Here is a 22124-nt window from a genome sequence, read left to right as displayed (position 1 = left end):
TCGCCCTCAGCAGCATGTCTTCTGTGGAGCGCAATCAAACGCCAGACGGCGACGACCTCGCTGAGGCGCAGTCTACAGACCTTCAGCCTCAAATGACAGTTCATCCCGTCAATGGCTATTCTAGCATGCCCATGCATATGTATCCTTTCCCACCTGGCCTAGTTGCCACACAACCTCTTCGCTCCAAGCGCAGGCAAGTCAAGAACGCTTGCACAAACTGCCAGAAAGCATGCAAGAAGTGTGACGACGCCCGTCCTTGCCTCCGTTGCGTCAAATATGGCATTGCTGAAGAGTGTGTCGATTCCCAACGCAAGGAGAGGAAAAAAGGCGTGAAAAGGGGACCCTACAAGAAGCGCGATGGCAAAGGTAAGATCATGCTCCCTCCATTTGTGCACTACTCTGAGACGCCACTCGTCCATTCACCCATGCTCTTATCTGATTGGTTCCTTCCTCTTCGTTCTGACTGTCGTTGAGATCGCGTAGGCACCAATGCCGATATTGGCGATGTGCCCGAGCAACCCAGCATTCCCGTCACGACGGAAGTGCCAACCCAGTCGGCGTCGCCGCCTTTACAGGCAGCGTATATGGCGCCCATTGGGTATTCCATGTTCCCGGGCCAGTTTCCGGGGTCACCTACTCCCAAGCCTGGTGAGGCTTCCCCAGCATACTATCCCCAGTTCTATGCAATTACGCCAGTGCCTCATCCTGGACAAAATGGGCATCCAGGTCAAGACCCAGACCAAGGTTACCCGTCCATGGCCCAGTACATTCCGGCCGCATTCCTTCCGTATGCCCCACAGTCGTATGGGTACATGTATCCGCACCGCCCTGACGGCCAGATGCAGATGATGAATCCCCATTATGCTCCGTATCCACAGATGTACGGCAAGCCGCCTTCGGCTGGAGGGTCAAGCGACTCTGGACATCTCAATGGGCGGAACCACGGTGAAGACTAAGTGAGGTGTATAGCATCTCGAAGGATTCCTTTTGCCCCTTTATTTTCTTGATTTAGTGTGATGTGCCCCTGTGATGTCGTTTTGTGCATTAAACTAAGGGCTTGTGTTCAACTTACATGCATCCCATTTCGCCTTGCCTGCGTTGTCTTCTGTACTGTTATATAGCACTGTCCATACTTCGTAGTCCGTTGTGCTTAGGTCTATTTGCTTGATGCATTGTAGCCTTTGCCATCTTTGACTGATCTTCATTTACTTCAACATGAGTTACTTGACATAGCGTACTCTTTGAGTTCAATTAAATTCACGCCTGTGTCAAATTCTATGACTTATATTGGAACGTGGATACTAGAACATCCTCCGCACGAAGGCCACGAGGAGAACGAACGTAACAAGCAAATGAATCTGATAACATGCCCATTCGCCTTGTGCAGCATTCGGGCCTCTGAAGAGGCCCCCACAGATATTCTGCGGTTCGATCCCGTCAATCAATACCCCGCTATTCCCTAAATCATATGCCCTTACAGAATCTCGATCCACAGGCACCCATAACTCGCGGGAATGCAGTGGAGCGTCGCTGTGTTCTGCGCTCCGCGGCGCTGGGTTTCCATGGTCCTGCATCGAAACGTCCTGCTTACGGATATCGATAGTTGGAATTTATTTGGGGTGTGCCAAGATGCTTGGTTCGGGTTGAAGCCTGAGCCTGGGAGCGAGAAGGGATCTGCGCAGGGAGAATTTGGTATGAAAGTTAGCGCTCAAATGCGCCTGAGGTAATAACGCTTGACTAGTGACTGTGATGAACAGGACTGAATTCGGCTCCTCTGAGGGCAACTGCCGAGCCCAGTGGTCGGCCATCATTCGAACCAAGAAGTTCAACATGCGCGAGCGGTATCCGTTCATGTGCAACGACCAGGTCCTGTGGCAGCCAAATTGCAAGATTGCGACTATACGGCCAACTGCAACCTCCCAGCTCCGAATCGACGGCGCGATTTAGCCCTTCTTTCCCAGCGGCAATCTAACGATGGAACCAACATCTAGGCATTTACGGCGAGGAATGGAAGCAACGGTGGCGAAGAATGACTCGAAGAATGACCTGAGGAACCATCACTTCATTGCGCACGTCCTATTGCCACGTTGGCACCCCAGAACTTTACTATTCCATCGAAATGGAAGCGAGCGAAGAGTGTAGTCGAAAGGGTTCCTAAGTGATAGGCACGGCGAATTCATTGGATGTCTCGCCAAACAATATCCATACTTGCGCAACGTGCATCATCGAGGAATGGGATTCGGACAATGCAAAGTTGATATCCGCAATAAACGCGCAACAACCGAGCTAGAGCACGCGAGAAGGTCAACATTCATCTCCAACTGGACGCTATGTTGCAGGAACATACATAGGACTGAGGTACGTATCACGCACCGTATGTGCTTCGGTAGTCACTGAGATTGTTCATCGTGACTACGCTTGGAACACCGCCAGAACGTCGGAGGTCTGCCGGTTCCAGGACCGTATGCTTCTGCCGCAATCATCGTGCGACGTCTCGTTAGTCGTAGTCCCAATAACCTCCTCAGAAGTAATCAATTATTGAGGCCTGAGGGTGTGGTCTGTCACGAAACGGACTCCGAAAATAGGGGGTTAACGGCAAGTCCAATGTGCTCAAGTGTGGGGACAGCTAGTAAGTAGCAACCGTGAACCCAGACTTGCTTGTGATGGATTCCTGAACATAGAATTCTGTGTCAAAGCCGTCCGAATACCCACAGATTAAATTCACTTACTGCGATCTTATCTATAGCGGAAACTGACTGGAGCCGTTTCTTGCACAACATGAGGCCTACAGAGATAAGTATCCGGTCTATCCTATATTGCGACGGGGGACAAGTTGAAAGCTTGCCTTTGTGACGCGACTGTTGCTCTATTGATTCGCCATCGTTGGTCCAATTCCGACCTCATGTTCAGAGATGCAGGGGTGGCTTTCCAAAAGCATACTTCGGATACCTCTAGGTGTGGTTTGATTCTTCTGCAAGGACTTGGTTTTTGCGTTCCAATGGCTTTCAGGGGGAAGATCTGAGATGATCTATATGTTCTGGAAGACGTGAGTTAAAGAACGCGATTGTCGACTAGAGCTAAATTAATAGGCCCTTACCTGGATTGAAAGGATTTCCTTTGTTTCAAGGCTGTCCATCATTGACCAGACAGGCTCCTTCATATCAAGGTTGTCCACCATCGAAGGGCAGATGCACTTTCTGTCTTCTTGCAAAATTTGTGGGCTTGGTGAAGCTTGGCCCAGCGCCTGCCCGGAGTGGCACATCGGTTCATCGATTCTTCATGACAAATTCAGATTCGAAATCCCGTGATTAAGGTGATGAGCACGTTGACAGTTACTGTCGGGCATGCCAGTGTTGTGTTATTCCTGCTGAGTCCTGCAGCTGCAGCGCTCTCAGTGTTGACAGCGCAACACGATGCATGATAATGTGACTGTTGTGGCACAGTTACAGCGGGTCTAGAAGACTAATATACTGCGTAAAAAATCAGGAGCTTTTTTCATACCCAGTGAGTACAAACAAGCCTGGCACATGTTATGTCACATTCCTACTTGGCGGCACCGAACTGCAATTTCCTCCCCTTGCTTCCTCGCAGTTCTGCACTATACTCAATATATTTTCTTCACAGACCAAGATCATTCACCAGTTCTTGGTTTGTATGTGACGGCTTCAGCAGAGTGGTTCCACAAACCCAAGGTGTTCCTGCAGAAATACAAAGTCGTTTCCATAGGATCTGATTCTTTGACTGTGAAATGGCCGCCAATTTACGCGCACAGCATGAACGTAAAAGCTGGAACTTCGAACAGGAAATGAATGATCTTTGCCACAAGTGTTATGGTCCCAGACTGAGGCCCACATCAGGCGCCACATGCCCTAGGCTACAGAGAGTTCAGTATGTTCGGGGTCAAGTATGGAAAACTACGTGAGGACCCTTAAAGTGGCAGTTGGTGGTGTAGGATATCGTTGTGAGCCATGGGTTCCCCGTTTGAGTCTCACTCAAATATCTTTACAGTAGTACTACTCAGTCACTGCAGAGCCGTGTCCCCTGGGATTATTTTCCTATGAGATTTACATCAACAAATTTGACGAGCGAGCCCCAGTTACATATTTCGGTTTGGCCTCTTTCTACATAACCTAGGAAAAAACGCAGTGCCTCTTCGAAGAAGCGTTTTTCAATGCTGACGCGCTGACGTCCTATGCACGATAATTATCTCCCAGCGTTATAAAGTAAGTACCCTTGCATATTACGTAACAAGGCTGTACAACTTTTGTTTATAACATGACCAAATACACATAATTCGAATCGCAGGTTGCTGCTACTTGATCAAAAGCCCACCCATGAACCAACAACCATCCTCAAGTCGTTCAAAAGACAAAGATGGCGGGTTGTTGAAACGTTCACTTAACTCTTTATTCTCTCTCATGGGTCTCCAACTTGTTTCTCGTCTATTGACTTTTGTTCTGAATCAGGCACTGGTTCGATTAGCTTCCCCGCAAGCATATGGGACTGCCGCAATCCAATTTGAATTTATCTTAAGCACCATACTGTTTCTCAGCCGGGAAGGTGTCAGGAATGCGCTGCTCAGAGCATGGCCGCGGAATACCACCATCCATACCCAAGGGTCAACTTTAAACAAGGATGACCACGCACCTGCTTTGACAAATCTATCTACATTGCCGATCATCCTAGGACTTCCAGTGTCTCTAGCTATGGCACTTGCATATGCTACTCTTGCCAGCGATGATGCTCGTCGTCAACCGCATTTTCACGTGGCGTTGTCGACATATGTGTTTGCCGCGCTAAGCGAGCTCTTCAGCGAACCCATGCATAATCGGTGTGTAGATAATCTCAGTGACATACATCTTTCTCTCAACTTCCCAGGGCCATGGGCGAAGTTCGCACTGGAGCTAGAGTAAGAGCTGAAGGTCTCGGGATAACGTGCAAGACTATTGTCACTTATCTTATCCTCCTTTATGACTCGACTAGACCAGATTCCGGGGAATTCGCGCTCGTGGCTTTTGCCCTGGGCCAACTTACATACAGTAATGTGGTGTTTTTCAGTTACGCATATCAGATGGGGTATCCTACCTTCTGGCCCATTCGTCTTGCTACACGACAATCATCCAAAGCGAGTGTTTCCAGGTAAGTCCATCCTCCTGTTCAATAGTTAACTCTCTGATCACAGCCGTCAGATCAACATTCTATCGTATTGCCTCACAATACTTTGACGTTAGTAGTCTGCATATGTCTCTGACCATGACTATGCAATCCATCGTCAAACATATTTTGACAGAAGGAGATAAGATCATATTGTCTTGGTGGAGCCCTTTGGATGATCAAGGAGGGTACGCGATTGCCGTGAACTATGGTGCGCATTGTTCCAGACTGGGTTGTTTCAGGTATAGTTATAATCCTATCTTTGTACAGGTTCTCTAGTTGCGCGAATAGTTTTTCAACCTCTGGAAGAAATATGTAGAGTTTACTTCTCAAGAATCCTGTGCTCCCCGGCTGAGACAAAGTCGACCTCGACTGGTGCACAATTTGACAGACGTTCACTAGCTCAAGCCTCAGAGATCTTGCTATCACTGGTCTCCATCCAACTAGCTTGTTCCGTCCTCGTCCTCGTATTTGCCACCGTCTATCTTCCGATCGTTCTGCACCTATTGCTCCCATCTCAGTACTTATCAACGTGCGCCCCAAAAGTTCTTGCAGCTTGGATATGGTACATTCCTGTCCTGGCCATCAATGGTGTACTTGAAGCTTTCTTTTCGAGCATCGCAACTTCTCAAGATCTTCGAAGACAAAGCCGGTGCGCACTCCATTCACCATCGTTTATATTGACTTGACTTAAATGATCAGATGGCTCATTGGCTTTTCCATTGTATTCATTGTTTCTGCGGTCGGATTTTACGCCTCGGGCTTCGGTGATGTCTCTCTGGTATACGCAAACATAATCAACCTAGCAGCCCGGATAATCTATGCCGCACAATACGCTTCGACTTTCTTTAAGAGAAATAAAATTACTCACGGATGGCACGCCTCGACGCCAACATGGCAATTTCTTCTAGTTGCCATGTTATCTTACCTGGCGATCTCCATGACCAACATACACCATCAGGCTGACATTCTACTTCAAACAAAAGGCCGCGGAGCAATACTTTCCGTAATCGTCGTGTCTCATTTAGCGCAGGGGGCCGGGATGGGATTATGTTGTATCGCAACGTGGTGGTTAACGTCTGGCAGATACCTGGTGAGACGGGCACCCGTGAAAACTGATTGATCTGGCCCATTAAATATTTTTTCCAACCGTATCGCATTTTTCACAAACTGCATCTTGTATGTGAATAATTGAATCGATAACATTTTACATGTTCTGTGCGCTTGATCAAACGTCATGCTGCACACATTGTACGAGTATAGCATCTTGTAGCAATGCTCAAATGATTCGTTCTAAATTTGTATGACACGCTGTACTGCCACAATAAGGCATCATTACTAGATTCACTACAGTAGCATCAGCCGCGAATCGTAGTCCATCGCTTCCTCGCGCCTCAAGCTCCAGTGCTGCAGCTGAAAGTCGTTCAATTCAATCTTTGTTACGGATTATGGCATTCAAGGGGGAAATCGAAGAGTTAGATGAGGTATGTCATGCATTAATCCGCAGTAGACGTGAAAGGTTGCTCACAACAGCCAGAATCAATTGACAACCGACAGTAGCGAGCTTTACTTATTTCAGTGGCTGTCGAATCTGGAGAGAAATATAAGACATGCGAGCACCGTATGTGAATTCATAATGACTGTATTTCCCTACAAATTGACATTTTGCAGGAAACGCTCAAGGAGACGCAAGCTTCTGTAGAAACCACGCTACTGAAAGTGCTTATACCTTCGGAGCCATACCCTTTTCCTGGTCGTCCGCTTCGCAATCTAGCTGCAAGATGCCTTCTAGTCCTGTATCATCGTGGAGAATCCAGGTCATTATTTGACACGCTAAGGGTGTTGCTCAAGCCGGCATCTGACATCAAAGCCACGGATAAGGATTCGACTCGAATGTCAGCACGAAATGCACGCTTTATTAGTACTTTGAATGATATTTTACTCACAGCGCGGCACTCTGGACGATTGGAGAGTTGATGGAGACCTTCGGCTCCCAGGTTCGATATATCACTCTTTTCCAGTAGCAATCTGATCGCCCGAGACAGTTCATGTCCTTCATGGCTGAAACAGCCACAATCGCCATAAAAACATTGAGGTCATCTGCGGTGCGTAGAACATTTGCTGGTTGTTCACTTTTTTTTGATTTCTTATCACTATCAAAGTCGCCACACGTCCGATATCATGCGCTTACTATGCTCCGGAAAACCCTGTTTTCAGCCAAGAAGGTTTTGAGCGACTCCCTTGCGAAGGACATAATCAAGCAAATGAAGAACGGTTTAACTGATAAAGCTCTCCCCGTCCAGCGAGCTGCTGCTGCAGTGAGATTCTTGCCTATGAACTGCATTTTACGAACTGAAACATGCGCAGGTTTTAACGATTGTCTATACCCCCGAAGACTCCGTCACGCTTGCAGATGTGGAGTCAATCATGAACATTTGCGTTAAAAGTCTTGAACACAGTGACCAGGTGACAACACAATCGTTGGCGCAGTTAGTGGGACATATGCTCGCGGCCACCCAAATGGAACGTGCCGTGGCAGTCGCAGAGCAGTCACAAAAAGGCAAGAAGGAACAAGAAGACTCCGATATTTCTACTCCTGCACATATCGCAGCCGAAAATACCAAAGTCCTTTTGACGCCAGGAGATATGCTATCACAAATCTCCACCCAGTTTAACAAAGCTCACAGCCGCAAAACCCGTGCGGGAATCTTCATGTTTTACGTCACACTGCTGGGAAAACTTGGGCCAGTATTTGTGGAAGCCAATTATTCTCTGCTTGTTGGTCATCTCATGACCGAGATCGTCTCATATCCCAAGAATGGAGCCACGAGATATGACAAACTCTTCATCCGGAAGCTAGTCGGCGCTCTTTTACGAGAGCTAATAGCAGTACGAATGCTAACCGAGCAGGGACAAATAGCTGCAATTCAGGATCTTTCCTCATCATATTTGAAAAGATGGCCAGCATTGATGCCGGGGCAGGTAGCTCCATCTTCATCTATCCTGACGATAGCACTGGAGGAGGTTGCAGGTCTGTTGCAACAGCTAGGCAATGCACCCCCGCCAGTTCAGGCAAGTCCTGCGAAGTTGCAACTTTGGAATATTTTTAAACTTGGCATAGGACGCTGTCTCTGTACCATTGATGACGCTGCTCACGCATCCAAGTCACTCAGTCCGTGTCAATGCGAGTTGGACCCTCCGTTGCTTCTGCTATTCTACCCCCCTCCGTCTACCGAAGGCAATGTTGGCGATCGCAGAGTCTTTACAACGCGACATCGAATCCCTTCAATCGCCTGCAGCTCCTTCGGATATTGATCGCCGGACACTTGGTCATTCCTATGGTTTGGCAGCTCTTGTCGCCATTGTGCCACATCGCCCCCTATACGTGTCTTTTGACGTGTCAGCCAGCGTTCTTGACACTGCCACTCAACTCCTTAAGCGCGCTAGTGATCATGATGTCCATATTGCAGCAGTAGAAGTTGAAGTTGCCTGGACGTTGATTGCATCGCTGATGCTGCTTGGACCAAACTTCGTCCGCTCACATCTACCTCAGCTACTAGTACTTTGGCGTAATGCATTACCGAAACCTACCGCGAAAGACAACGTTTCAGGCCGGTCAGCTGCCGAATGGAAGTTTCTCCTGCATGTCCGCGAAAGTGCGCTTGGGGCAATCCTTTGTTTTTTGCTTCACAATACCCAGCTCACCACTCTCGATGTTGCTCGGAGAATCTCATCTCTACTTGGAAATGCCCTATCATTTTCAAATGTGTTCTTGTCACAGGTTATTGAAGAAGTTTCTGTACCCTCAGTAACTGAAGATACTGGACCATCCATTCGGACTCGCGAGGCTTCTCTTCGACGTAGAGCATACCAATGCTTCTCCGCTCTTGGAGCTTCCACTTTGACGGATTCTGTGCAATCAAGCTTATTGCAGTCCGTCCTCACTGTTTTTGCGGGTCCTGAGATCGATAACATATCTGCAATGCAAGCCTCAATTGCGTCTACCTCCGGTAGTTTTACTTCAATCTGGCAGATGACGGATGGTTATGCATATGGACTCACTACACTCGAAATATCTGAAGATGGGGTCGACCAAAGCACAACGTCTGAAAGTCCTCGCCGAGGTCACAGCAACAGTGATAGCATAGAACACTCAATAACTGCCTTGGTAAGACATTGTCATATCTGAATTTTCCTGCCAGTGTTGATGTACGCATCTAGCTACGCAGGCCGATACTAGGAGCTTGCGAGCACGACACACTTTCTCTGTCTATAATAAACCCGTCAGAAGAGGAAAGTCGGTCTTTCAATGCTCCGCCACCTGTTTCGTCAGTCTGTGACGCTGCTATCGAACTATTCTCTCAGTTGCTGCCAGCCCAGGACTTAAGTACTACTCTGCGCACAATCAGTCACTTGATAGAGTCCAATCGGTCTCCGAAGCTTGACAAGAACGCTGGGAGGAGGGCCGCTGTGATGTTGAATAGCGTTGTGGCCATCGTGCGAACGTTGCGTGTCGCCATGATTTTGCATCATCGTCAATCTAAGGATACCCTTGGGAACTCTCAAGTCACTTCAGCTCTTGGAGCATTCTTGAAAGTAAGCTTACCGTTTAAAATGTGGTTCGGCCATGCGTTCTTAATTTCACTTACAGGATGCTCTTGTGGATGGTGACCCCGCCCTAAGATCTGCTAGCAGCGAGGCCATTGGGCGTCTTGCCAACATATCTGGAAGCTCCTTTTTGACAAGTCAGACCAAGGTATTGGTTGATCACATTGTAAGCAACCGCGATCCCCAAGGTCGAGCTGGCTGTGCGCTTGCGTTTGGCTCTCTATACAGTCATGTTGGTGGACTTGCGGCAGCCCCTATCTTGAAAACAACAGTGAACCTTCTCATGTCATTGAGCAATGATTCTCATCCGTTGGTCCACTTCTGGTCCCTCCGCGCACTGGGACATGTCATTAACGCTGCTAGTTTGGCCTTCGCTCCATTCGTGTCAAGCACCCTTGGAATGCTACTCAAAATATACTTGTCGGACGCTCACGAAGCCGAGGGAGGGACACTGAACAACGCCAATATTGGTGGTGACTTGCAATCTTACCCCCTTGTTTGCTATATCCTGGACGCGATCATCACTATTCTTGGCCCTGACGTTCACGACTCTCCACGGACGAGAACAATTGTACTTGACCTTGTCCACGAATTTTCGGTGGAAGATGATGAGCCCATCCTAGTGGAAGCTATAAGGTGCATCCAGCATCTTCTCATGTTTGCTCCCGAGCATGTGGACGTCCCCGAGATCGTGAATCGTTTTAGAAGACACCTTAGTTCGCCTAGAAGATGTCTGAAACTCGCAACAATCGATGCCCTTTATCAATTGGTTCAGAAAGACGCTCTAGCAATGTCCCGATTAGGTGGAGATCGCCTTGTGGAGGATTTGTTTGGAATGCTAGACGGTGACCCATCCATCGATGGTGTCAGAAATGTAATTTCAAGCTGGCTACTTCAGACAGCGATTCACAATCCATCCGCTTGGATTGACCTCTGCCAGAGAATTATGTTGCGCATAAATGCCTCCCAGAAAGTGGTCAATACAGCTAACAGTCTCATGGATGACGAAGGTCAATCATTGAGTGCATCTATGTCAAACGATGATACACGGCAAAGCAACGTAGCCATAGTTGCTACGTCACGCTGGAGGACACAGCTATTTGCACTGCGATGTTTACACGAAATCTGCACACTGGTTGCACGCTTTGGACGCAGAGAGCACATCGACATACCTTTCGCTCGTAGCCACGGCATTCCAGTGAACGGCCTCCTTGTGTCTCGCGTCCCAGATTTGATCAAAATGGCCTTCACAGCATCAGCGGCATATGTCACAGAGATACGACTGGAAGGATTGGTTGTATTACGCGATGTCATCCAGGTGGGTGCACTATGATTCGCGTCACTTTTCTTTTTATGTATCTTCAATAGGTGTTTTGCCAGGCCCCCGACCCTGACTATCCAGATGCTCTCCTGCTTGAGCAACATCAAGCACCTATCACAGCTGCACTTACTCCCGCCTTCTCCCCAGATTCTACTCCTGAAATTTTGTCTTCTGCCATCGATGCCTGTGCAGTATTTGTTGGCTGTGGCGTTGTCAAAGATGTAAGTCGGATGGGGAGAATTCTCAAACAACTTACAACAGCACTTGAAGAGGTTGACGGTAGGCATATCCAAATATCTCATCTATAAAAATATTCATGCTTTTCAAGAGTCTGGCAACTTAACTATGGGCAATTTTGTGGACTTGAGCCCAAATGCATCAGGCATGTTGAGGGTTTCTATCCTCTCCGCATGGGCTCGTCTGGAAATTGCTAGTTCTGAACAGACGTACCTTCTGGATGTCATCAAACCATACAGATCGATCTTGGCACCGCAATGGATTGCGAGCCTTCGCGATTATGCTGTCATCCGGGCGGATTATGAATTCATACACGAGGCATCAGCGGTGGCTTTAGACCCGTCGTACGCAAGCCTCGGTAAAGTAGTTCTACTCCCAGTAAGTTTGAATCTTGATCGATTGTTATCAACGAATCTCACCTTTTCAGTACTACACTTCTTCCTGGGCAACGATCCTACAAGCTGTCGCGAACGCCATGAACCGCTCCGATCAATATATTTCAGCTGCCATCCTTGGGAAGGAGGTGGTGCCATTTGCTAATGGTGTCGATTCCACGACAGAAGGGCCAGCGCCGCTTTTCTTCCCCCTCTTTGGCCTTATATATGAAGCACTTGCAACGTCTTCGCCAGACACCAGCTCACGAGTTGACACAGTGATTGCCTGCCTGGGGGCACTGAAATGCATTCTCGATCCTCGCTATTCAGGGAAAGCCCTTTTGGAACCTACAATCTTTCAAGAACTCATAAGTCTCACTTACCGAATCGCTATGACAGAATCTGCAGAGGTACTCATTCACCTGATCACTGTCCTGACCGCTTTTGTAAAACATTTTGGGCAATATGTACCCGGAGGTGATCTCAGGCGAGTCTTCCAGAAATTGTCCTTCACGAGAATTTTACACGCAGTCCAGCAGCAAGGGGAGTCAGAGCGGCGCAGCCATTCTTCCCGATTCAGTTTCCACTCATTGTCTCAAGATATTTGCCTACACCCTTCGACACTCCCGTCACAATCCAGGAAAGTCGTCGATCAGTAAGTATCTTAACCTTTCGCCGTTGCATAACACGATGCATGTTCTTGCAGAAGGCGATCTGTCTGATATTACAAAGATGATTTCTGGCTCCCTGGGTGCCTTCCATCTCATTGCTTCGACATCAGAGTCTGTTCTTCGTGAGGATGTACGGGGAATAGGCTGCGTGCTATATGGTGGTACGAAAATACAATGAACGATTTCTTTTGCATAACCTGTTTTCAGAACTGCTGAAAGACGAAACATCGGAAGCGGATCTAGTGACTCCCACTCTTCCGGCTTTCAAATCCTTGTTGGCCGTTTCATGCCATCCTAGTGTCCGCGAACGTTACAGGAAGCTTATCCACGGCTTATTGTCTTCATGTCTTTTGAACGTGGACGAAATGAGGTTCGCTCTTGAAATACTTATATGTTTGTGGGAGGCTAAAGCAACACAGGGGACGCGAAGGTTTGATTTCGTCAAGAAAAGTCAAAACCAACCTTCTCGCGGCAGTGCTCATCTTGACCGTCATTCCTTCACAAGTGGCGGTTGCTCGTGATGTGGTAGAGCACCTGTTCTTCCTTATATCACAGAAGCTTGAAGAAGGCGACCAGGTATCCTTTTGCTTTAATATATCTCATGCGTGTTGCTGAGTGTCTTTATGTTTCAGCAGATGGCTATTGTAGCTGTTCACTGCGCCAAAACCCTCGTCATCGCTGCGTCTGGAAGCGAACTTCTTCGAGCCTGCGTTCGACTGTTTCTACCCGCACTAATCCAATATGTTGCCAAAATGGTACCTCGAGTGGATGACGGAATCGTGTCAGAGCAGCAGGCCATCTCGATAGATGAGGTTTGGAAAACATTTGCGACACTCGTCTCGCTTACTAAAGACGAACAACGTCAGCACCAGTACCTGCGGATTTGGTTCAAATAGCTGACTTCAATTGTGCAGGTTCCCGTCTCTTGAGTGTACTGTTACCAACAATCACGTTACTTCTACGCCCATCTCAGATGCCTCCATCAACGATACACTCCAGTGGCATAGCACATTTGCTTTCCCTAGCAGCTAGCTCGCCCGCATCTTTCAAGGAGGCCACTACTCAGCTAGACCCTTCTGTGCGGGAAGTACTTGAGGTGTCAATTCGGAAAGCCGTCGAAGGCGCGGCGGGCACAGTGCAGCAGAATATGAAGCCGCAGATCTCTCTGAGATCATTTTGATAAAGTAATTACCATATGTACATGCATAGATGGTTTTCTGCTTCGAGCCGAGGCACGAGGCGAGCGCAGAAGTTAGTCTACGTGCGAATTAAGCGAGGTGGCGCAGCGCTTCTTGCTTCCTCCCACCTCGCAGCATCCTCTAATTCTAAGCTTGTCAGTCTATTACGTAACGAGGCAGGATATGGAAAGCCGGACGCGCGCGCTCCGTTACACGACGTGACATGCACCAAATCTGGCAGTCACATGGTTGGGACACCGGACACTTCGAACACAAGAAAATTGTATAATACCATGTATCAGTACCATGTATCAGTCCGAGCATCAATCTAATTTTCTACAACTACTTCATTGTCATTCACTTCCTTCACAAATGTTTCCAGCCCAAACCATTTACAGTACTCATTGCAGGCATGCTGGTCTTCAAATTTGCTGACCGATGCCTCAATATTTCCCTCGCCAAAAATATCACATCCATTGCTGACTGACCTATCCTGGCATCAGTATCGAGTATCTGAATGGATGAAAAAGACATATGGATGAGTCAGGATCTGAGGATCTGTGAGTAGTACTGTACTACCTGGATACATTGTGTCATTCCAGCTGCAGCACTATTGAATGTATAGAATCAGACATACCCTGATAGTCGGATATGAAAGCTAGCTTGCCGGTCTTGATGTACTGGACATGCTGCATGAAAACAAAAAACTCTGCTATGTCATAGCCATAGTCCAATTCATCAAGCAATGGATTGGCATCCATATTGTGGATGAATTTGACAAACACATCATCATCACCCTCAATGAGCTCTTCGAGGAGAAAGACAGCCCGTGTTGACCCTGTCTTCGCTCTGGGCTTGCTACCACCCTAGTTGTGGCACAATGCAAGGCTGGCTTCTACAAATCGAACACGTGGGACCATGAATGGTGGGGATTCAGGTGAGGATGCGATGGAACAATCGATAAAGTTGTATGTGAGCTTTAGTAAGGATTTAGACCAGTATAAGACATTGGCCTCTCTAAATAGCTTCCATAGCTCGTCAATGAGCGAATATCGACCAACTTTATATGGTCCAGCCTTCACAGTAGTTGAAAATACTTTTTTGAATGGACGTTTGACCATGACCTTATGACGAGTGACCGATCCAAGACCAGTCCTGGGAGGAGCTGTGAGTGTCAGCCATCCAGCATTCACAGTCTTGAAGCCATCAATTCCAATGAAGCCTTCCACCGATGTATCAATAGTCAGCTGTCCAATGGAAGATTCAGCTGTGTCCACTGAAAATGAATGATGCTGTTTGTGTAGCAAGAGGTCAGTGATATTGTGGGTAGGAATTTGGTGGAATTGCACACTTTTGCTATGTAGTCCAAAGACTGTAGAATACTAGTAAGCACTGATGCAATATGAGAAATTGATAAACATGCGTACCTTGCTTTACATCTAAGTTGGCACCTCCGCCAATCTTTAAGACTTCTTTGAGTAGATCACGATCGGGTGAACAAAAAGCTGTGGGAGGTGGATTCTTCTTTCAAGGTGGAGATGAAGTACCACTGAGACCACTGGAGCTTTCAGCACGCTGGTGGGTTCTCTTGGTAGAGACCATCACAGAATTGTCAGTGGTCTCAGATGGTAAGAAAAGCTCATTCTCAGCGAGTGAAGTCGTCACTGATGAGGAGGGCACATTGCAACTGACAGCTGTGTGAGCAGTGGTATGTTTGCTAGACTGAGTGCGACTCGTTCAGATAGCTTCAGCTTCCTGGACCACAAAATCATAGTTAGGGCACTAGTGGCAGATAGACTCAAAAATATGTACCATTTCTGCACAAAGTTCCAGCCAATTCTCATATTCATTCCACTGAACCTCCAGGACAACAACCATCAGCGCAGATTGTTTGGACTTGAAAGTCGATTTGGTGCCTTTGTGAGATGGCTGCAGGCATTGATCATAGAAATATGGAACCGATGGTGGGTGATTGGACAGGTCCACCCATGCAGCATCTCAGATCACAAATTCCTCAACACGCCAGATAAACTCTCCACCAAATTTGCGTAACTTTGGGACGACAGTCTCCAAAGCTAGCTTGATGAGCCCAGACACGTCAATTTGAGCATTGATGTCCTTCTTACCCTCACATATGTTCTAGTAAGCTGAAGTGTAAGTAAGTCACAGCACATTTTAAGATGTAAACGTGCTCCGATAGTGATACCTCATTTTTTGCAAGCTCCGGCACCTTCATGAACCACAGTAACTTCAAGCAAAATAGTCTCTGCTAGAGATGAAGCATATGTGATTTTCCCCCAGTGGTCACGCTCAGCAGCGTAAAGTGCATGTTACAACAAATACCCCATGGCACCTGCTGTAAACGGAGTTGTCGATGAACCTTGCCATGATGTAGGAATTCTAACATCTGGCCCTCTAGCATGAGAGCTGCCAGGTACAGTGACCACAGGAGGCGGATTAGGTGTCAACCTTCGTTGTGCTGCATTCACTGATTGTTGTATGGTACGTGGATCAGGAGGGGCACGGCCTTGCAATTGTAAGGTTTGACAACCTGAGTTTGTAGTCTGTAAGCCAGCGACTCGTCAATTGGATGGTGATCACATACTAGTAGGTCTCACTGAAGTAGCTCGTTTATTCTTGTAATGCAAGTGGCAGGAGTCACACACATAGTGCCCACATTGACCTGGCTCAATTGTTGCAACATAAAAACATGGCTCTCCAGTCTTAATATTAGCCATTGTCATATCCCATATATCCATGCTTCTCATCCGGACCTTGGACCCTAGATCTGATCTGATCTGATATACAGATCTGCTTCCGATCCGAGATACGATAAGCTTCCTATTCATTTCCTGTTTATATAATGTTAATCACAGCCTATTCCTTTATTTGGTATTCCTTGTTCCCGGTATCTCGGTTATCCTGACTTCTGGCTATGCTTTATGATCCGTTAACCTGTGCTAAATTCCGACTCATGTTTAACTTGTGATAAACTTCACTTATACTTTGTGCATAGCCTCGGATAGTCTTCTAGTATATAAACCCTTGTATATGCCCTGTAATACCTCAGTTCAAATATCATCTTAGTTTGTTCTCTTTCTGTCCTCCAGACTTGAGCCTAGTTAAGCTCTTGTCACATTCCAAGACTTAAGGATTGTATCCTATAAGTCTACATCTCCGACTCTATCTTTGGATAGTCTATACTCTGTTGTTTTCTAGTCCAGACCTGTCTGGATTAGTCTTACGCGTGCTTCCATTATCTGGACGACCTTCGGATATCATTACGGTACTCGTCCGATCCTCCGGACGTGTTATATCTCCCTCTCTGAAATAAGGGGCAATACTTGGGAAAGGGGCACAGCGTACGAGCTGAGGCTGAAGCCCTATCAGATCCATTAATACGAGAGTACGACCTTAACAGCCATGCAAGATGGACAATCGCAAATTTGGTCTTCTTTGGCATAGGCATCCTCGGTGTACTGGGTGAGAAGTTTGTAGTCTGACATGGTGCTCTGAAGATAGCCTGCTAAGTGCATGCTAGACAACTTAAATATACCATGACCCAGTGTAGAGCCTCGCGTCTCCACAGGCACTTCCCTTGAATTCTCCCACATTCCCTACACACTCCAGCTCTAATCCCAAGGGTACATCTTGTGCAGTAGCGCTTCATATATTTTACTTTGCAGATTCCACATGCAGCCACTCACACTATGCACGCATTGTGTGCCCTCCTAAGCATCATCCGTATACCTGTCCGTCCATCCTCCCCATGTCCTTAGATGTTCATTGGTGCATTTTCTCACTATATGTTACAAGAACATCTAGACGCTTGGGCCCCTACCATTTTTCTCCTCATCCTTCTGGTATCAGCCCTCACATCATATCCTTACCCCGACCTCACCCTTGTTATCCTCGTCATCCTTGCATTTCCCTTCGCCCTCTACCTGTCGCTTCAGCAGAGCCAGTACATCTGGCCGGACCCTTTTGCTGATGAAGCATATCCATGCTCCGTTCCACCACCTGACTGATCCTGTGGACAGTCCCCTTGCCCTTACCGTCTGGACGGTAACCTATGATCTGATGCACGACGCATCCCCGTTGCCCTTTTTCCTTTCTTAAATCTCTGACTCGGTGCGCAGTCGCACATGCGACTTATACTTAGATCCGCAGCTGCACGATCGTGCCCCTGCGCGTTTCACTTCTTATTTCGATCTTTGACTCACTTTCTTATCTAGCACGTTCTACCTCGACCGAACGTGCCTTCCTGTTATGGTTATACCCTTTACTGATTACCTCTCCCGGTAGTACGAGTTATCACCCACTAATATGTCTCCTGCCCTCTATATAAACTCGCTACCATGTACTATATTCCTTAACTTGAATCTACTTGGTTCTTGACCTCCTACTCTCACCAGAGTGATCCTTTCTGCCTCGCCAGCAGTCTATATTCTATCTTCTTATCTGCTCTTCGCGGATAAGCCTATAGTCTCGATCTTTACTCGTCGACTTCATCGACAAGTAAAGCCCCTGTTAACTAGTCGGACTTCTGTCCTTCTAATTAACGACGATCTTACGATTAACCTTCGGGTGTCGTAAGCCTAGGCTGATATAGCTTATTGTCTCGCACCCGCTTGACATAAGCTACCCGATTTGGACGTAGGCGTCAAATCTTACTTGCCGAAGCCTCGCCAAGTAAGACCCCTAACCTTGGGCTAGCCCAAGGACGTCCTCGACCGTTGACGACACACGCTCTGTTTGAGCGTCGCCAACAGATACTATCCAAGTCGTAACACTATATTCCCATTTCAACTAATTATTTCCATCGCTAATCCTCAGCCTACTGCTACATGCGCAGCCGAGACCCTATTACCTACCTCGCATACTATATTTAGCTTACTTGGCTCACTATATCGGACCTGCGCGCCTAGCGGCACTTAGCCATCTTTACATATACTATCTCTTTACTCTATTTTCTGGGTTGATTTTCCACCCACTTTCTCTGTCACTGCAGGCATTAACTCATTTTCCTTCACCAAACATCCAAAAAGAATTGAATTGAAAGATAGAAATCTACTTATATTTTTACCCGTCAAAACATTGAAAAATTTTAATCAATGTATCAAATATTTTCTGTATGTGGGACATGATCCAAAAATTAGTCATGTTCCTTCGAGAAAGACACTACATTTTCCATTCATTGTATTTCAAATAACAACTTACAATCACGTTAATTATTTTGTCTGTGTTTTTCAAATGTTTTGTGTGTCAATAGTCAAAATTATTTCATTCCGTTCACTTCATGTTTGAGCCAATAACATTAATAAAAAACAGAACAGATCATATCATGTATTTAACAAATGTTTTGTCTTAGAAAAATGAAGAAAGCTTTAAAAGTTTCTTTGCATATTTGTTGATAGGACATTTGTGAGACATTTTTCATGTTTTGTTAAATTAAATAAATGATGGTTCCAGGATATTCCTCCTGAGCAACATCCAATTAACATTTACAATTTTCTGTGCACAAAAAAATAAAATGTATGCTGTATGTTCCTCCTCAGAACATGCACATCTGTAGCAGGTATTTGGTTCATCAGGAAAACCCCAACTTGTTTAAATTCAACTTGAACAAGGGAGTGTAATTAAAACACACTAAGCTCAAGGTTCTCGAGCTGCTGCATGGCTAGTGCTTCAAGTTGTCTTAAACACTACTACAAAATCAACTAAAAATCACAACTAAGCCTTGAATCAAAAGGACTAAGATGGCAGCCTCAAATCTTCTTGAGCCCTGACCAGTGGACAAGAGAGCTGAGACCTCCTTGAAGCCTCAAATCTTCTTAAGCCCCGGCTGGTGGACGAGGGGACTGAGACAGCCTTGAAGCCTCAAATCTTCTTGAGCCCTGGCTGGTGGACGAGGGCAAGAAACAAAGGACTGAGATGGTGACCTTGAATTTTCTCAAGCCCTGGCCGGTGGACGAGAGGACTGAGACAGCCTTGAAGCCTCGAATCTTCTTAAGCCCCAGCCAGGCACAACTAAACAACATTGATATGTTTTAGCAGTGCGAACACAGAGGACAACAAAGAGGATGATCTGTAGTAGATATTTGATAGCCACAGGAATGTATCAAACCCAGTACCTCTGTCAATGATGAGAATAGCTTGTACACATCAGTAATCACGTCCTTGGAGAAACCACAGTGCCCTGTACTTGGGGGCCTCAAACTTCCACAGAGTATCAATGCTAGCGAGTGATACGAAGCCGAGGAAGCTAAGGACTCATCATCAGTGACTTTAGAGGGAACAAGCAAGGAAGTCAGTATGGGTGATGGAGTGTAACCAGCACCAATCTCACCAGGGTGATTGAGGATGCTGACCTGAGCATACAGCTACTTGGAAAGTCGTCAGACAGTAACCATGTACTTGGGGGTCTCGGACTTCCAGAGAGTATCAATGCTAGTGAGTGATATGAAGCCGAGGAAGCGAAGGACTCATTGTCAGTGACTTTAGAGGGAACAAGCAAGCAAGTCAGTATGGGCGGTTGCATTCACTCACCATATTTAAAACCCTTGCCAAGCTCAGCAGGTCCCTTCCCAAACATTTCGATAATACACTTGTCGATGCCACTGCACAGGTCAACTTCAAGTGACTGGTGGTGGTAGATTTACCAGAATCGACATGACCAATAACTATGATAGACCAGATGAGTTAAAGAGCTAACCACAGATTATGAGATACACACCGAGAACATTTAAAAAGGCAACTGATAACAAGGAGTAGATGGATGCCACGTCACATGCACAAACGTCAATCACTGCTGAAGCGCTGACTTGTCCGTTAACAGCTTCAACACTCTACTCTTAGCATGCCATGAGTGGATGACAAGACGGAGTAGACAAAGCAAGTTGCACCATCAAGAGGTTTGCAATTCCAGATCTTTGTATCCTCAGGAAACCTGTTCTCGTCAACAGAGCCCTTGTTTGTATTTATTAAAAATGAAATGACTGAACTTACATCAGCTTCATTGAGGCAAAGCATCCCTGGGCCTCTCTTCCTTCAAGTTCCCTGTTCTTACAAACATGACAAGACAGAGTGGACAAAGAAAGTCGTGCCATCAAGAGGGCATAGAAGACATAAACTATATATAAGAGTATTAGTTAAGTAAATAGTCAATGGACAAATGTATCTCACCTATACAAGCAACTAGGAGGTATCAAGTCACGGTAGTACGAAGAACAGAAAACAAAATGAGTGTGATTATGTAAGTAAGCTGTCACGTGTGACATTAACAATTATCGTTGTTTGTACCAACTTCCAACACTCCCTCTCAAATGACGACTCGCAAATGTATGCAAATTTTTTTGCTAGGAACTGTATACAAATTTGGCACACAAGAGTATGAATCTCTTATTTCTCCTGAGACTCCAAAACCTGGCTCTCGTGCAGCTATCGTCATTGATGTGTATCAGTGTCAAACAGTAAACTGTTTTTCATCTACTCCGGTTTCTTTTGATCTAACAATTCTGCTTAGTCCTATGGATATGCTATGACTTCATTTCACATTGCACCCAACTCCTCCAAATGTCCGATATGTTTGAGTCACGCAAGCGTGCTTCAGAGTAAATTTCTTTGTTCTGTCTCACTGTGCTCACTCATCTCTGATGCATCTCTCTAGATAACGAATTGGCAGTTGCATTCCCGTCAAGAGACTGAAAGCACTACTGATATCAATGACTGCCAGCAAAGATTACATGTATCTACTCAATGTTAGTTTAGTCTCCTTCTTTAAGTTAATTGATAGTATCTACGCAGTGTTCTATCAATGCGGCCAGCGCATGGAGCCGTCCTCAACACAAAAACGGATGTCACCATCAGCGTCAGTGTATCCAACCAATCCAGTGCCCCTGGTCCCATAGGTGAGTCCCAACTTCCTGTATTGCTCTCGACTATCATTGTAATCTTATTGTTACATTTTGCGGACAGTTTTTTATGCCTCACTTGCATACCCTACGACTATTGACCCTATGCTCAAGTCAGCGCAATTCTCCCATTGCCATTATATATGCACCTCTCATTGTGCTAAACTCATGTAAGACCCGCTGTAATGATGGTCACAGTGCTGGGCTCGGAACCAGGCAATCCAACACCTATGTTCATACCATTCCCTGACCTCCCTTGACCTTCCGAAGGCTGCACACACTTGTCCGAACCTTCTGCAGGCAGTTCTCATGTTCTGAGGCCCGTCCAAACCTCGCAAGTTACCATACCATGTCCTATCCTCGTCCTTTTGACTTCGCTGGTGCGTTTTCCCTTATTCTAACTATATGTTGACTACGTCTTAGTGCTACACAGATAAAATTTTATCGGCATCCTGTCAGGAGCCTCGGAATACGTATAAGCAGTATGCATCACGGCTTATTACATGTATACTTGCATTCCTGCACACCTCGCGGCTTATTACATAGGTTCGGACTTGCTTATCTTGCTACTAGTTTCGCCTATGGATTCTGGTCTCTCATGGAAGTAGGATATAATCTCGCTGGCTGGCTACTGATACTTCACTTCACTTCCCATACTTTGAGTAGTA

General features: G+C 46.4%; 4 protein-coding genes across 4 annotated transcripts; 3 read left to right on the top strand and 1 right to left on the bottom strand.

Moving 5' to 3' along the window:
- Nucleotides 1-14: 14 nt before the first annotated feature.
- On the top strand, nucleotides 15-1080 carry EDB93DRAFT_1300926 (uncharacterized protein; the record flags this gene model as incomplete). Its single annotated transcript, XM_041454683.1, has 2 exons — nucleotides 15-366; nucleotides 484-1080. The coding sequence occupies 2 exons, from the start codon at nucleotides 15-17 to the stop codon at nucleotides 954-956; spliced, it is 825 nt and encodes a 274-aa protein (XP_041311780.1). The 3' UTR covers nucleotides 957-1080.
- A 3254-nt stretch (nucleotides 1081-4334) lies between these two features.
- EDB93DRAFT_1077532 (Rft protein-domain-containing protein) lies at nucleotides 4335-6277 on the top strand (the record flags this gene model as incomplete). Its single annotated transcript, XM_041445321.1, has 5 exons — nucleotides 4335-4831; nucleotides 4879-5139; nucleotides 5190-5365; nucleotides 5425-5806; nucleotides 5857-6277. 5 exons carry the CDS (start codon nucleotides 4335-4337, stop codon nucleotides 6275-6277), a joined length of 1737 nt encoding a protein of 578 aa, XP_041311779.1.
- Nucleotides 6278-6473: 196 nt separating this feature from the next.
- EDB93DRAFT_741366 (armadillo-type protein) lies at nucleotides 6474-13881 on the top strand. The gene is made up of 19 exons (XM_041457293.1): nucleotides 6474-6638; nucleotides 6692-6775; nucleotides 6826-7049; nucleotides 7103-7151; nucleotides 7200-7259; nucleotides 7317-7472; nucleotides 7522-8226; nucleotides 8276-9322; nucleotides 9376-9750; nucleotides 9806-11080; nucleotides 11131-11362; nucleotides 11412-11698; nucleotides 11748-12181; nucleotides 12234-12349; nucleotides 12401-12526; nucleotides 12573-12735; nucleotides 12785-12941; nucleotides 13001-13226; nucleotides 13280-13881. The coding sequence occupies exons 1-19, from the start codon at nucleotides 6603-6605 to the stop codon at nucleotides 13543-13545; spliced, it is 6018 nt and encodes a 2005-aa protein (XP_041311778.1). The 5' UTR covers nucleotides 6474-6602; the 3' UTR covers nucleotides 13546-13881.
- A 255-nt stretch (nucleotides 13882-14136) lies between these two features.
- Nucleotides 14137-14760, bottom strand: EDB93DRAFT_1077837 (uncharacterized protein; the record flags this gene model as incomplete). Its single annotated transcript, XM_041445342.1, has 2 exons — nucleotides 14137-14392; nucleotides 14423-14760. Coding segments are annotated over 2 exons (594 nt in total), but the record flags the coding sequence as incomplete, so codon positions are not given.
- Nucleotides 14761-22124: the final 7364 nt, after the last annotated feature.

The sequence above is a fragment of the Suillus bovinus genome (assembly GCF_016758785.1).
Source record: "Suillus bovinus strain UH-Sbo-P2 chromosome Unknown EDB93scaffold_6, whole genome shotgun sequence".
NCBI classification, from domain to species: domain Eukaryota; kingdom Fungi; phylum Basidiomycota; class Agaricomycetes; order Boletales; family Suillaceae; genus Suillus; species Suillus bovinus.
This window is presented reverse-complemented; position numbering and strand designations above follow the sequence as displayed.

What these genes read in the sequence shown, in the direction of transcription:
- EDB93DRAFT_741366 (XM_041457293.1), top strand. Translation starts at nt 6,603, where the DNA reads ATGGCATTCAAGGGGGAAATCGAAGAGTTAGATGAG. An exon ending in ATATAAGACATGCGAGCACC is followed by an intron (nt 6,776 to 6,825) that starts GTATGTGAATTC and finishes GACATTTTGCAG; the next exon opens with GAAACGCTCAAGGAGACGCA. An exon ending in AAACATTGAGGTCATCTGCG is followed by an intron (nt 7,260 to 7,316) that starts GTGCGTAGAACA and finishes TCACTATCAAAG; the next exon opens with TCGCCACACGTCCGATATCA.